We start from the raw sequence: 17,139 nt of genomic DNA on the forward strand, positions 1-17,139 counted from the left end.
AGCCTTTCCCTTCTCCAGAGGATCCTCCTAACCCAGGGATCGAACCCAGGTCTGCCGCATTGCAGATGGAGTCTTTACCAGCTGAGCCACAAGGGAAGCCCGGTAAGGCTACTGGTAAGGCTACTGGCAGAGCCTCCAAAAGAATTTCAGGACCTTCAGCACCTTTCAGGACTGCTGCTGCCACTGCCCCTATCACCACAGCAAGCCACTGCTGACCCACATCTCTCCCAGAGACCCTCAGACACTCACAGGCAAGTCTTGCTCTGTCTCTTGTGGGGTCGCTGCTCCTTTCCCCTGGGTCCTGGTATGCACAAGATTTTGTTTGTGCCCTCCAAGGGTTTCTGCTTCCCTCAGTCCTGTGGAAGTTCTGTTATCAAATCCCACTGTCTTTCCAAATTAGATTCCCTGGGCATTCCCAGTCTCTTTGCCAGATCCCCAGGTTGAGAAGTATATCATTAGTATGTGTTGATAATAGCCTATGAACACAAAGTTCTAGATGTTACATATTTGAAATTTGAGAGGAAAGAGTTCTTGTGTATATTTATTTAAAAAAAAAGGAAGCCACTGTTTTTCAGTACTTGTCCAAAAATGTTATTCTGTACTCAAAAACTTTATTTATCTAATAGCAGAAGATGAATACATTTGCTCTGTTTTCCAATGAAAGAGAAGATATCTCTGGGATTACATGGTAAACACTGCTCTTCTGGTGCTAATTTATGTCTATATACTGTGAGGAAAACCATCCTTTTTACTTAAAGTTTAATATTTTTCTTTCTATAATCTCAGAGGTATACCTCTCATATAAACTCAGAGGTATCCTAATTTCTGTATATGTCTCTGTTTATGATAAGTCTTTGTTTGTATATTTATGTATATATATGTCTCTTACCACACCCCCCATAATTACTAGTCTCCAGTCACACTGGTAATCTTACTGGCTTCCTTAAAACTGGCACGTGAATGTGAAAGTCGCTCAGTCGTGTCTGACTGTTTGTGACCCCATGGACTATATAGCCCATGGAATTCTCCAGACCAGAATACTGGAGTGGGTAGCCTTTCCCTTCGCCAGGGGATCTTCCCAACCCAGGGATCGAACCCAGGTCTGCCGCATTGCAGATGGAGTCTTTACCAGCTGAGCCACAAGGGAAGCCCAAGAATACTGGAGTGGGTAGCCTGTCCCTTCTCCAGCAGATCTTCCCGACCCAGGAATTGAGCCGGGGTCTCCTGCATTATTGCAGGTGGATTCTTTACCAGCTGAGCTATCAGGGAAGCCTAAAACTGGCAAACCAGTTTCTACTGGAAGCCCTTTCGCCTATCAGTAATTCTTCTGCCTGGAGTGTTCTTCTCCAGACGTACACAGGACTGTCTCCTTCTCATCAGTCAGGAAGGCATTCCTTGACCACGTTATCCAGCAGTGCTCTTTCCTCCCAACTTCTATTTTTCTATTACCCAGTTTAATTTGTGATACCTATTACTACCTGAAATTATTTATTTGCCTGTCATTTTTCTACTAAAATGTATCCTTCATGAGCAGCAGCCTTTGTCTATTCTGTTTACCACAGTATACCAAACATTGAAAATGCTTGATATGTATTAAATGTTCAAATAATATTTTGGGATGGATGATTGCAAATATTAGGATTATAAGCACCTACATATGGGAATACATTTGGCTCTTTTTGCTTCAAGAAACAGAAACAACTCATTCTAAGTAAGTGAGAATGCATGATAAGGAGGATCATGGAATACAACTAGAATTAGGCAACATTAGGACCATCTCTGAGGATATGCTTCTTTTATTAGTTGTCTCATACAGACTGCATGGTCCCTCTCAGTAGTGGCACCCCTCTCATATAGCTACTGCTCCTACTTTTTTAACCAAAAAGCTGATTCTCTGTTCTTTAGTCAAATCCTGAAGGTACCCATTCTTGGTACTTTGGTTGGTTTAAATAATGGTCAGTACTTCTATTTGTCAGAGCACTTGATGTCAGTCAGTTTATGATAAGGCTACCCTTAAGAAATATGCAAAACTCTAGTCTAATTATAAACTTCTCTATGTAAAGAATACCCTATGCTATTCCCCAGAGCATGGGCTATTGTCAAGGATTACTTAAGTGTGGGCACAGCAGACAATGTAACTATAACACATCCAGTTAACCTTGGTGATGACATCACTCTTGTTGGAGAAGGCTTGAGTGAGAGGATGAAATTTGAGCAGATCCTTTAAGAATGAGCAGGAGTTCATCAAATGGAAATTTGTATGTTTATTAAAGTACAGATCATTTACAGTGGCCACATCCCAGCATATTTATATAGGGAATTATGCACAAGACTGGAATAGTGGGCAGAGACCAGATAGTATAAGACCTTGCATGCTCATTTCAGTTCAGTTCAGTCACTCAGTCATATCGACTCTTTGCGACTCCAGGGACTGTAACTCACCAGGCCTCCCTGTCCATCACTAATTCCTGGAGCCTGCTCAAACTCATGTCCATCAAGTCGATGATGCCATCCAACCATCTCATCTTCTGTCGTCCCCTTCTCCTCCTGCCTTCTATCTTTCTCAGCATCAGTCTTTCCAAATGAGTCAGTTCTTCGCATCAGATGGCCAGAGTATTGGAGTTTCAGCTTCAGCATCAGTCCTTCCAATGAATACCCAGGACTGATCTCCTCTAGGATGGACTGGCTGGATCTCCTTGCAGTCCAAGGGACTCTCAAGAGTCTTCTCCAACACCACAGTTCAAAAGCCTCAATTCTTCGGCACTCAGCTTTCTTTATAGTCCAACTCTCACATCCAAACATGACTGCTGGAAAAACCATAGCTTTGACTAGACAGACCTTTGTTGGCAAAGTAATAATGTCTCTGCTGTTTAATATGCTGTCTAGACTGGTCATAACTTTCCTTCCAAGGACCAAGTGTCTTTTAATTTCATGGCTGCAGTCACCATTTGCAGTGATTCTGGAGCAAAAAAAAAAAGTCTCTTCACTGTTTCCCCATCTATTTGCCATGAAGTGATGGGACCAGATGCCGTGATCTTAGTTTTCTGAATGTTGAGTTTTAAGCCAACCTTTTAACTCTCCTCTTTCATGTTCATCAAGAGGCTCTTTAGTTCTTCTTTGCTTCCTGCCACAAGGGTGGTGTCATCTGCATATCTGAGGTTATTGATGTTTCTCCCAGCAATCTTGATTCCAGCTTGTGCTTCATGCAGCCCGGCATTTTGTATGATGTTCTCTGCATATAAGTTAAATAAGCAGGGTGACAATATGCAACCTTGAGGTACTCCTTTCCCAGTTTGGGAACCCGTTTATTGTTTGATGTCAGGTACTAACTGTTGCTTCTTGACCTGCATACCAATTTCTCAGGAGGCAGGTCAGGTGGTCAGGTATTCCCATCTCTTTTAGAATTTTCTACAGTTTGTTGTGATCCACACAGTCAAAGTCTTTGGCATAGTCAATAAAGCAGAAGTAGATGTTTTTTTCTGGAACTCTCTCACTGTTTCAGTGATCCAACAGGTCTTGGCAATTTGATCTCTGGTTCCTCTGCCTTTTCTAAATCAGGCTTGAACATCTGGAAATTTCACGGTTCAGGTACTGTTGAAGCCTGGCTTGGAGAATTTTGAGCATTACTTTGCTAGCTTGTGAGATGAGTGCAATTGTGCAGTAGTTTGAACATTCTTTGGCATTGCCTTTCTTCGGAATTGGAATGAAAACTGACCTTTTCCAGCCCTGTGGCCACTGCTGAATATATGCTCAGTTAAGGAATTTAAACTTGTCCTACAGATGGTGTAGGGAGCTCTTCGGGGATTTTAAATAGAGAAGAGTGTACTGTTGAAGGACTGTACTCAGTGGCACTTCAGAATTTGAAAATTCCATTTTTTTCTGGAAAGAATATATATGAGTCACTGTAGAAGCAGAAGGGAAGCAACAGTTGTCATTATCAGGCTGTTCTGTATTAATTCCCAAAGGAAACACTGTACCGCGGTGGCGATGTCAGTACCTTCACCCAGGAAGCTTGGACTTAAGGATGAATAAAGTCTGTAAGGTGAGGGGAGGCATGTAGAGGGGTTGTACAAGGCAGTTGTCTAGAATGTTTTGTGATTGTATTTGTCTTACTCTCTCTTCTCTCATATAGAGTTCTAAAATTCACTAACACTAGTCCCTGTTCCCTCCCCTATTTTAAGATCAACAAAATTGAGATGTAGCTGTAGGGAATGGCATGTCAGATTAATAAGCAGCAATTTTTATTTTTAATACTGTGTAAAAGAAATGGTGCATCTTACTATCAATGACAAATTCAGTTCAAAAACAAACTGTTAGAATTGTTTGATTCATCTTTGTCAACTCAAAGATTTAGAAAGTGGTCTTGCCTATTTATAATTGGTTAAAATTTCAGAACTGCAGTTTCTGACTGGGTAATTTTCCTAGTATTAGTACTTTAATCTGTCTGGAGCTCAGTTTCTTTTTTTTTTTTTTTTTAATTGAAGTGTAGTTGATTTACAGTACTGTGGCAGTCTCTGCTGTACAACCGAATGACTCAGTTGTACACATACATACATTCTTTCTTTGTATTCTTTTCCATTATGATTTATCACAGAATATTGCAAACAGTTCCCTGTGCCATACATTAGGATCTTGTTGTTTATTCATTCTAAATGTAGTGGTTTGCATCTACCAACCCAAAACTCCCAGGACATCCTGCTTGTCGCCCTCTTGGCACGCACAAGTCTGTTCTCTTTGTCTGTGAGTCTGTTTCTGCTTTGTAGATAGATTCATTTGTGCCATATTTTAGATTTCACATATAAATGATGTCTTACGGTATTTGCCTTTCTTGTTCTGACATGTAGTGTAATCTCCAGTTGCATCCATGTTGCTGCAAATGGCATTATTTAGTTCTTTTTCTACTTGCAGTATTGTTCAAAAGATATTTAAAAAGCATGTAGTATGATCATAAAAATAGACAGACAGTAAAACTGAGATCCAATCCCAATCCCTCATTTCATAGATTAAGAAACTGAGTTTTACCTCGTATGTATTACAATTAGTATTCTATTATATATAGGTACCACATTTTATTTATCCTTCATCTGTTGATGGACATTTAGGTCATTTCCATGTTTTGTCTATTGTAAAGAGTGCAGCTATAAACATAGAGGTGCATGTATCTTCTCCAATTAGAGTTTTGTCCAGGCGTATTCCCAGGAGTGGGATAGATAGATCATATGGTAATTCTGTTTGTAGTTTTCTGAAGAACCTTCATACTGTTTTCTGTAGTGGCTGTATCAACTTGCATTCCCACCAGCAACATACGAGGTAAAACTCAGTTTCTTAATCTGTGAAATGAGGGATTGGGACTGGATTTCAGTTTTATTGTCTGTATATTTTTATGATTATACTACATGCTTTTTAAATATCTTTTGAACTAAACTGCAAATGGTAAGATATAAAAATAATAAAAAACATAAATAACTCAAGAGGCACAGATACATAGTAATTTAATGTAAAGCACCATATCAAAGTCAGAAACAAGTTACTTTTTAAATTTGGTCCTGCGGTACCTAGCACAAAATATAGTACAAGCCCTTTTTCCTTCTAGATTAATAGGCAGTCTGTAGGTTGAAAGAGACAACAAAATGCTTAAGACGTGCATACTTTGACTTCATATAAATGTGCACTTATTTAATTTTTTATATAATGCCTAAGATCTTTACTTTGAGTAAGACTACTGATTACAGTTCTTTGTTGTCTTTTACACATAAACCATGGAAAATAGTTCATTCTTTATAACTTCCAGTTTCAGTTTCTTTGAAGAAGAGTGAGAACTTAGAGATCCTTTTGATCTCCTTTTGATCCTCTGATTTGATAATAATTCTGACTTTTTATAATTATTTTACCTACCTCTAATTTAACAGCAGCTATTTAATAACTCATCTTTATTGAGCCTTTCATATTCAGCTTAGGTTTCATAGGAAAAAACCCAGCTCTTTTGTACTTCTGTTCATTTCAGGTCATATTTAATTACATTGTAAAATTATAATAACAGTTTATGGCAGATATAGTAGATTGGCGTAACATCTGTTCCGCCCTCCTTTATTATAGTATACCTTCTTATACTGCAGAGTCTGAAAAACCAAAATCTAGTTCAGAATGTGAATTGGGTTCTGCTAATGATAAGCACATGTAAATGACCTAAATCAGGAGATAAGTAGGAGGAAAAGCAGTATCTGGCAATCTGTTTTTGTGGATGAGAATCTAACAAGTGTAGTGTGGCCCTAGCACCAATAATTCTTGCAACTGCTTCTGTCAAAACTAAGTCAGGGTGTTCTGAAGGCATTACCACTGGCAGTACATCCTGATCCCAGGATCTCAGCTAAAGAGGTGTGATCCTAGAATCAGCAGTCAGCATAGCTGCTTCCTGATTGTCCAGCTTCCTAATCATGGTCTGTGTGGTCTCAGCAAAACAGTTCTGCAATATGAACCAATAAGATTGACTTTTTTTTTTTAAGCGTTTGCACAAGAAAATAAGAGAGCAGCTAGTTGATGGTGACTGCAGACAAAGCAACTATGCAGAGAAATGTGGTCCTGCTGTTACTAATAACACTATTTATTTTCACAAACTTTTATGTGATTTCATTTCTCCTCTTACTGTGAAACCATCCAAATGCAAGGAAACTTACTCCTTTTTCTTTTTTCTACCATTCTTACATTTTGACTTGGTTGTATATTTGAATAAATACACCTAGGACCAGAGCCATCTTACTGTCTTGTACGTAATATCTCTTCAAATGTTTTCTGTGTGTGTGCTCACTTGCGTTCGACTCTTTGAAACCCCATGGGCTGTAGCCCTCCAGGCTCTGTCCATGGGATTTTTCAGCAAAATACTGGAGTGGGTTGACATTTCCTCCTCCTTGGATCTTCCCAACCTAGGGATTGAACCGCATCTCCTCATATCCTGCATTGGCATGCAGGTTCTTTGCCACTGATTCCCTTGGGAAGCCCCCAAATGTTTGTTGAACTTACTTAAATTGTTGCTGTTTAGCTGCTAAGTCGTGTCTGATTCTTTAGTGACGCCATGGACTGGCAACTCTGTCATAGTATTTCCCAGGCAAGAATACTGGAGTGGGTTGCCATTTCCTTCTCCAGGGAATCTTCCTGACCCAAGGATTGAACCCACTTCTCCTATATTGCAGGTGGATTCTTTACCACTGAGCCACCAGGGAAGCCCTTACTTAAATTATTAATATCTAATTTTCAAGATTCATTAACCATACATAAAAAGTAATGCTTTGAAAAAGATTCCTTAAAATCTTTGCGTTACTTAGATGGCTTTATTTTTTCAATTATACTGCTGAGATCTTTGGAGTATTAGATAACATGTATTTACTTAGTATTTATAAATATATTACATTATAATTTCAAAGAAAACAAGGGCAAAAAATAAGAGATATATAAAAGATACAAAGAACAAGTTTGAGTTATATATATATATATTTTTTTTTTTCTGCTTCTATTACTCATATATGAACCAACAGGAATATACTGTGTTTTCAAGACCCATAAAACATTTTCATAAACATGGACTGCAAACCCTGTCCATCATATAAATGCATACATACAAATTAAGCATAAATCACATCATAAATTAGAAATAACAATATGTGGGTGTAAAGAATTTCTCTTAACTACATTTTCACCTAACTCCTGATATAAAGAGGGATTGAAAATTAAAATTAAAAACTGCATAAAATCAACAGCATATCAGACTAGTGAGATGCACCCAAACTACTGCTCAAAACATTTTTAGTTAATTGAAAACAAGTTAATTAGAGACTTTTGTTTGCAGTAGTGGCATCAGACTCCTGAGAAAAACTAGAGAATCTGGACAAATACTAGAAGATCTTGACAAAAATTTGACAAAAATCAAATCTGTTTAAATGAATTGAAGTCACTGTAGCATTGTAGAGCAAAGACCTGGAAAAGAAAGAATGGAGGGATATTAATCTTTTTGGGGGTTACTTTTCACTGGATGTATCTCCCCATGTTAGAAGTGAGAAGAGGTTGAAAACTGAGCAGAGCTTGAAGCAAATTCATGGAGCAAGAGAAATAAAAAGTGAAATTCAGGGCCCATCAGACTTGAGGGTGGGTGGCTCAGGAACATCCAGGCTTTGAAGTTAAGGGTGATTCCCTCAAAATGAACTACTCCCAAAAAGAGCTGAAATATGACTCTGAATTTTCTGAAGCTTTGATGTTGGCACAGCATAATCAGGGATTGATAATATCCCTCTCCACCTGAAAAAAAAAAAAGAAAAGGAAGTCTTTAAGAGAAAAATAACATCATTGCTAGGCCTCAAAGTGTCTCTGTAATTTTTGGTGATGTCTGGCTCATATCTGGTGAAAAAGAGCTAGTAACAGTAACAGAAAAAAATCATAAAAAACAGTATGCAACAGAAACAGACTCACAGGTTTGGTCTTTAAATAACTATGAATTATGTTAAATGAGATAAGACACAGTTTTGAGAATTTCTGTAAGAGAATTAAGAACTCTTAAAGGACCAAATAGAGATTGTAGAACTGAAAAAAAAAATGCAGTTAATGAAAATGAAACATTACTGAAGAGTTAATGGAATGTAACCCAAGTCAGAAGAAAATATTCAGAATGAAAACAATATTCAGAAGAGAGAGAAGGGGACAGAAAATGCAAAACAAAAACTAAGAGACATATGGGATATAGTGAAAAGAACTAAAATTTGTATAACTTGAGTTCCAGAGAAGACAGAGAGACAACAATCCACAGATTAAAGACACACCATGCATCATGAGCAGGATAATACAAAAGTACTATACCTAGGTACATTATTATGAAGTAATAGAAAACCAAAGATTAAAAAAAAATCAAAGCAGGTAGAGATTATCTTCACAGTAGCAGCAATAACATATTAACTGACTTCTCAACAAAAGTACTGGAACACAGACAGTGGAATATTTCTTTTAATTAATATGTTTATTTTAATTGCAGGCTAACTACTTTACAATATTGTGGTGGTTCCTACCATACATCGACATGCAGCGCCGTGCGTGCACGTGTCCCACCATCCTGAACCCCTCCTCCCTCCACCCTCCCCACCCCATCCCTCTGCGTTGTCCCAGAGCAGCAGCTTTAGGTTCCCTGCTTCATGCATCAAATTTGCACTGGTCATCTATTTTACATATGGTAATATACATGTTTCAATGCTATTGTCTTACACCGTCCCACCCTTACCTTCTCCCATGGAGTCCAAAAGTCTGTTCCTTACATCTGTGTCTCTTTTGCTGTCTTGCATTTAGGGTTGTTGTTACCGTCTTTCTAAATTCCATATATATGCATTAATATACTGTATTGGTGCTTTTCTTTCTGACTTCACTCTGTATAAAAGGCTCCAGTTTCATCCACCTCATTAAAACTGATTCAAATGCATTCTTTTTTATAGGTAAGTAATATTCCATCGTGTATATGTACTACAGCTTCCTTATCCATTCTTCCTTATCCATTCCTTGTCCATCTGCTGATGGACATCTAGGTTGCCTCCATGTCCTAGCTAGTAAACAGTGCTGCAATGAACATTGGGGTGCATGTGTCTCTTTCAATTCTGGTTTCTTCAGTGTGTATGCCCAGCAGTAGGATTGCTGGGTCATATGGCAGTTGTATTTCCAGTTTTTTTAAGGAATCTCCACGCTGTTCTCCATAGTGGGTGTACTAGTTTGCATTCCCACCAACAGTGTAAGAGGGTTCCCTTTTCTCCACACCCTCTCCAGCATTTATTGTTTGTAGACTTTTTGATGGCAGCCATTCTGACCGGCGTGTAATGGTACCTCGTTGTGGTTTTGATTTGCATTTCTCTGATAATGAGTGATGTTGAGCATCTTTTCATGTGTTTGTTAGCCACCTGTATGTCTTCTTTGGAGAAATGTCTGTTTAGTTCTTTGGCCCATTTTTTGATTGGGTCATTTATTTTTCTGGTATTGAGCTATATGAGCTGCTTGTATATTTTTGCAATTAACTCTTTGTCAGTTGCTTTGTTTGCTCTTATTTTCTCCCGTTCTGAAGGCTGTCTTTTCACCTAGCTTGTAGTTTCTTTCACTGTGCAAAAGCTTTTAAGCTTAATTAGATCTTAGATCCCATTTGATTATTTTTGTTTTTATTTCCATTACTCTGGGAGGTGGCTTATAGATGGTCTTGCTGTGATTTATGTCAGAGAGTGTTCTGCCTATGTTTTCCTCTTAAGAGTTTTATAGTTTCTGGTCTTACATTTAGATCTTTAATCCATTTTGAGTTTATTTTTGTGTATGGTGTTAGAAAGTGTTCTAGTTTCATTCTTTTACAGGTGGTTGATCAGTTTTCCCACACCGCTTGTTAAAGAGATTGACGGTGGAATATTTTTAAAGTGCTGAAAGAAAAACTGTTAATATACAGTTTTTTTTACGCAGTGAAATATCCTTCAGAAGAAAGGTCAGATGAAAAGAAATTGAGAACACTATCTTTAGAAAAATTGAAGAAAATCCTAAATGGATAATCTACCTAAAGAAAATATTAATAATCCCAGATGAAAGCTTAAAACTACAGGAAAGGGTAACTGTGTGAAAACCCTAATGAATATCAGCTGTTCTAAAGTGATGATAATGTCTCTAAAATATATAGAGAGAATTAAATATTAGGTTGGTGAAAAAGTATTGTGGTTTCAACATGGTAAAATTACAACTGTTTGAAGAGCAACTATCAATGAGAATCACTTGAATACAGCAGAAAATATTTTCACAACTAAAGATACAATGAAGGAACCAAAACAAGATGGGTAGAACTTCCCTGGCAATCCACTGGTTAAGATGGCAGGCTTCCACTGCAGGGGGCTTGTATTCGATGCCACACGCTGCACAGAGTGGCTGGAAGATTAAGGGAAAAAAGGGTAGGAGAGGGCAGAGACATAATGTAGGCACACCCTCAGGTAGGTGATCACAAACTGGGGGATAATCACAGGCACAGAAGTTCTCCCCAAAGAGCAGGGGGTCCAAGCCACACATCAGACTCCTGAGCTGAGGGTCCTGCACTATGAAGCCAAGCCCTCAAAACTTGTGGCTTTGAAAGCCAGCAGGATTTGAATATTGGAGAGCCAGAGGAAACAGAAACTCCACTCTTAAAGAGCACACACAGACTCTCACTTGCTCTGAGTCCCAGAACAGAAACAGTTAGGAAGGAACCTGTTAGGACCCACTTGCTGATCTTATAGAGTCTCCTAGACAGGGAGGGGGCAACTAGGATAAAGAAATTGAGGCCAAAAGAGGTTAAGGAACCTGTTCAAGGTCACATAGCTAACAAAGTGACAGATCCTGGCTTCTCATTCAGGCAGTTTGGATATACTGCAAGGAAATCAAACCAGTCAGTCCTAAAGGAAATCAACTCTAAATCTAAATGTTCATTGGAAGGACTGAAGCTGAAGCTGAAGCTCCAATACTTTTGCCACCTGATGTGAAGAGCCAACTCATTGGAAAAGACCCTGATCCTGGGAAAGATTGAAGGCAAAAGGAGAAGGGGGTGGCACAGGATGAGATGGTTAGATAGTATCCCCAACTCAATGGGCATGAATTTGAGCAAACTGGGAGATAGTGAAGAATGGAAAGAAAGCCTGGCTTGCTGCAGTCCATGCGGTCGCAGAGAGTCAGACACAACTTAGCAACTGAACAACAGCAAATTTTCTCTTAACCAATAAGGGTTTTGTTTTTTAATATTGAAGTATATTTGCTGTACATATTATGTGTTACAGATGAACAATATGGTGATTCACAATGTTTATACTTCATTTATTGTCTCGTTACTAAGTTGTAACCGACTGTTTTGTGAACCCATGGACTGTAGCCCACCAGGCTCCTGTGTGCATGGGATTTTCCAGGCAAGAATACTGGAGTGGGTTGCCACTTCCTTCTCCAAGGGCTCTTCCTGAACCAGGGATCGAACCCACGTCTCCTGCTTGGCAGGTGTATTCTTTACCACTGAGCCACCTGCACTTCATTTATTTGTTGTTGTTCAGTTGCTAAATCATGTCTGACTCTTGTGTGACCCCATGGATTATAAGCCCGCTAGGATCCTTTGTCCATGAGATTTCTAGACAAAAAATATTGGAGTGGGTTGCCATTTCCTTCTCCAGGGGATCTTCCTGACCCAGGCATTGAACCCACATCTCCTTCACTGCAGGTGGATTCTTTACTGCTGAGCCACCAGGGAAGCCCCATACATCATTGATAGTTAATATAAAATATGGGCTATATTCCTTGTGTTGTACAAGATGTTTTCTTAGCTTATTTTGTATCTAATAATTTGTACCTCATAATCCACTACACCTATACTTAGCATCTCCCCCCTGCCTTCACCCCACTGGTAACTGAGATTATTGCCTTGTGAGTTTTATTGTATTTGATGAACTTTGTTTTCAATAAACATATTTTTGAATTTCAGATTGTATTTTTCTAGTTTCAGTGGAGATTGTAGTATTAGTAGGTAATTCTGTTTAGATTATTCTATAGGGATGGATACAATTCCTTTGAGAAATTTTTACCTTGAGATATGTTTAGTATGAATGATGTTTTCTGGTTATAATTATACAAATTCAATATTTTCAAGTTTTTCTGATGTTAAAAACCATTTTCCCTTCTGTGTGTATATTATATATCTAATTTTTTGGTAATTTTAAATTATCAAAATTTAATGAATATTTTGTAATTTATGAAATAAATTTATGAAATATTTGTCATTTATGAAATATTTAATATAAGATTAAAGTTGAATTTAAGACTTTCAAAATTACCATCAAGCTTATTTAAGAAAGTGCTGGCAAGTAAAGCCTCTAGTCTTGATTTCATAACCATCAAGAATTTTATCCTATTCTTTATAAACTGGAACTAGTCAGAAATCAAATGGGTTTTGTGAAACACAGTGAAGAAATTAACAAATAATTCTATAGTCCCCTTTCCATTTCATTAACTAGATGAAGTTATTTAAATTTTTTCTGAATGACTTATTTTATCAATGAATAAGGTATAATTTCAGAATTTTATCTTTTTGAAAAATTAAAATCTTCCTAGGACAAACTGAATTATGTATCTTTGAATTCATCAATTTAACTCATTCAAAATTTTGATGTATTTTTTCTTGTGACTCATTATTTAATGATTTTTAAATACTTCTACATTTAGGGGATGACTTAAAAATGATTTTTGTGTAAATAGTGATTTTTGATCCAAATGTTGATTTAGTTGACCCTGAAACAACAACTACTGTTACTAAAATTAAATTATTGCTGTGTTCACTGTTTGTTCCAAAGGTTGCGCAATGAATTCAAAGATGGTGTTGCTGAAAAACAATTGGAGGCCCTTCCCTTTGGCACAGAGATGGGAAATGAGATATATACAGATGACGAAACAGTCAGGAATCTTCAAGAACAACTAAAACTGGCCAATCAGGTGGGTGATATATGTATTATCCTGAATAAACAGAATTTCTAAAAATCTGTGATCAGTCATTATTTATGAATGATAATAGAATATTGAAATTGTTAGCATGATGATTTTCTACAGTTTGCAAAATAGTTAACAGGTAGCAAAACTTGTAATATGTACACTTGCTGTATGTTACAGTTGCCATGTATATATTTTAATTGAATCCTAATTCTTTTGGCATGATTTTTTGTGTGTTGTAAAATATTTTAATGCAAAAGAAAATTTTTGAAGAAAAGAATCAATTATCCACTTGCCTAAATTTACATTTTTTCCCATATTTTCTTCTGATACCATTTTCTTCAGTTTTCAAAGATTATAGAATTATATTTTTCTAAACTTACACTTGTTTTAGAATTATGCTTTTCCTCCTTTATTCTCCCTTTATGGTTATCGAAATATTTGGGAAGCTATATTGTTTATATCCTGTTTTTAGCATTGTAATTTTTTTGGTTATATATAAGAGAATGTTATTGTAATTTATAATTTTGTATGCCAGGTATCTTGTATCTTTTATGGATTTGAATCCCATTTTTATACCTTCCTGTGTTCCTCAGTTTCTTCACTTTTATAAATGGGGATTAGAAATTCATTATTAAAGTTTTGATTTTATAGTTATCTGTAAAAAGTTGAATTGTCTTTTATTCCTTGGAAATTTGATTTTGAAATTCATGGCTTTCAAAAGTGATATCATTTGTTAATTAGATAGGCTATATATACCTTGTTAAGGAGCGTTATGTAGCACTGAATTCTTTTTAATGTATAAAGGGAAGGAATTTGAAAAGTAATAGAGGGAAAAAAATAATGAGGAAAGCATGTTCTTTGCTCTGTTTTAGCCTAGTATTTCAGGAAGAATTTATTAATGTTCATGCATGCATGCATGCTAAATCGCTTCAGTCCTCTCTGACTCTTGCAAGCTGTAGCCCACCAGGCTCCCCTGTCCATGGGACTGTCCAGGCAAGAATACTAGACTGAGTTGCCATGCCCTCCTTCAGGGAATCTTCCCCACCCAGGGATTGAACCCATGTCTCTTATGTCTCCTGCATTGGCAACGGGTTCTTTACCACTAGTGCCACCTGGGAAGCCCACTAATGTTCACATATAAATAAGTAAATGATAATTAATTTAGACTTCAAACTGCTTTCTAACCAGACATTAAATACTGTAGCAGAATGTGCATCTCTTGTTACTCTTAAAAAATACTGTGACAGACACATGTAAAAGAACCCTCACTTGTACACCTTAAATATAGGCAGTGATTGTCAGCCACACATCAATAAGTTTTTAAAAATTTAATTTATAAAAGAAAGCAGAGTGCAGAATTAGACAAGATTTGTAGTTTCAACAAACAGAAAAGACGAATTCTACTTCTAAAAAGCATCTCTCTGTAGTACTTTTGTTGCTATAATTTCTAACGCTCAATTTTGTTTTTTTTTTTAGTCACATTTGTTCTCATTCCTCACCCCTTTTTCCTATCTTCCTGTCTTTGCCTTTCTCCATCTTCATCTTGCTTGGTCCCATATTATTTCTCTGAAGATGGTCCTTTTTGCTACATTTTGAGTTATTACTTCCTAGTAAGTTTGGTGAGGTCCAGCTTTGAGCAGTCAAAATTGAAAGTTTGTGAAAGACAAATTTTGCCACAATATCTGCAATGTACTTTGTATATAAATGTGAAATGTTAACTGAGTGACAGTTCAAGCAGTTTTATAAAATGTTAATGAATCCATACAGTAATAACGTTAAATGTTCTGCTTATTACTTATACATTCATGTTTTTGTACATTACTAAGTTCTACGTACAGTTGTTTTGGTATCCATCACTAGATTGAAAAACCTTTGTGTCATGCATGAGGACTAGGTGAATCCAAACTGAATGAATTGAAAACTAAATACAATGCAATTTATAGTAGAAAATTGAGAGAGAATTCTTTATTATATTATGCTTTATTAAAGCAATAAGTCTAATAATTTAATAAGATTCAAATATCTTCATCCATTTCACAAATATTTATTAGGTATCTACTATATATGAGACACTGTGTGTAGTGTTGATCACGCAGTGGAGAATGTTGGCATCTGCTTTTGTGAAACACACAAGCTTTTGAAAGAAAAATCTGGTCAAACCTCTTGAGTTTGGTCCCCATTCTACTTTCTCACTCTGTGATCTTGGGAAATCTTTTTGTGCTTCACCTTCTTCATTTATAAACAGAGATTATAGTAATTCTCCTTTTATGGGGTTCTTAAGATAATTAAAGTTTTAAATCCCCATAAAGCACATAGTGTAATGCCTAGCACATGTGTGAAATAAATTTATCTATTATTTTTATCATCTTTATTATTATTATTGCTAAACAGCAAGATGAAGAATTAAAATTAGGTGTAAAAAATTCTGTGTATCTCAAGTATAATTGTTTTGGGGTCCAATAACACCGGTACAATATCAAGTACCTAACTAAATATTTTTAGTTTGGAGTATTTTGTTTTCTCATAATAGTATGATTTATAAAAATCTTTCTGGAGGGCATCTTGGCAATAAAAGCCTAGAAATGTTTATATCCTTTGACCAGTTAATTTGATGGTGACATTACATAGATTCTAGGAACCTGTCCTAAGAAATTGTTATATATAAAAATATATGAATAAATATATTCATTATAATAATGTTTTGCTTGTGAAAAATTGGAGGTATTTTTTAAAACACCTAAAATATGGAATCATTTCAGTTGTGTTTCTTTTTTCCAAATTATGGGTTATATATTAGTATAGTGGTTCTCAAATTTTAGTGTTTATTATAATCACCTGGGGGCTTATTAAAATAAAGATTGTTACCCTCTCCCCCAAGTTTTTGATTCAAGAAGTCTAGGATATGAGTCAGTAACTTATGTCTCTAACAGGTTCCAAGGTATTGCTGCTAGTCCTTTCAGAACCACTGGTCTAGGAGAATCTGGGCTTTCTACCTAGCATTCCAGATGATTTTTACCATCAGACACATTTGAAAAAATTGCAGTTTTGAGATAGGTATTTTTATGACTAGTCCATTGAAAATAAAATAGTCTTAAAAAAATAAAATGAGTTGTAGAGGGTCATTCAGCCAGGAATTAGAAATACAGCCCGAATTCTGGCTCCATATTCTACTTTTGTCTACAAGTTTTAAACTATGTAAGTTTTAGGCAAACTAATAAAAGATTTTAGAAGTCAGGATAATGGTTATTTTTGGAGGATTGTAGTATCTAGTAGAAAGGGGCAACTGGCTTTAAGGTACTGGTAATAGCATTCTCTGTCTTGAACTGGTTGCTGGTCACATGAGTGCAGTCACTGTACAAATTTATGATTTGTGTGTCTCTGAAAGCATATTATACCTCAGAAAGTTTCTTTAGAACTTATAAATGTATTATTTATTTGAATTGTATACTTATTATGTTCCAAAAATGCTTATGTTTTCACTACACCATCTTACCTACTTATTAAAACTGAGAGAGGAATAGCTCTGACCTGGAATTTAAAAGCTTGGGCTTTAGAGACAAAGAGATGAAGATTTCTTCTTGATTCTGTCAGCAGCTTGCTGAGTGACTCCAGGCAAATGGCCTGAACCTTAGTTTCCACTTCCCTAAAAAGAGAATA

The 17,139-nt window shown here is 36.5% G+C and overlaps 1 protein-coding gene across 3 annotated transcripts in view; it reads left to right on the top strand.

Moving 5' to 3' along the window:
* SCLT1 (sodium channel and clathrin linker 1) overlaps nt 1-17,139 on the top strand; it is a 223,806-nt gene that overhangs the window by 48,108 nt on the left and 158,559 nt on the right. For all 3 annotated transcript variants that reach the window (XM_043486393.1, XM_043486394.1, XM_043486392.1), the window contains exon 6: nt 13,347-13,485. In XM_043486393.1, the coding sequence (XP_043342328.1) occupies nt 13,347-13,485 (139 nt within the window). The remainder of the gene's footprint in view (nt 1-13,346; nt 13,486-17,139) is intronic.

This window comes from Cervus canadensis, chromosome 1 (genome assembly GCF_019320065.1).
Source record: "Cervus canadensis isolate Bull #8, Minnesota chromosome 1, ASM1932006v1, whole genome shotgun sequence".
Taxonomy (NCBI): domain Eukaryota; kingdom Metazoa; phylum Chordata; class Mammalia; order Artiodactyla; family Cervidae; genus Cervus; species Cervus canadensis.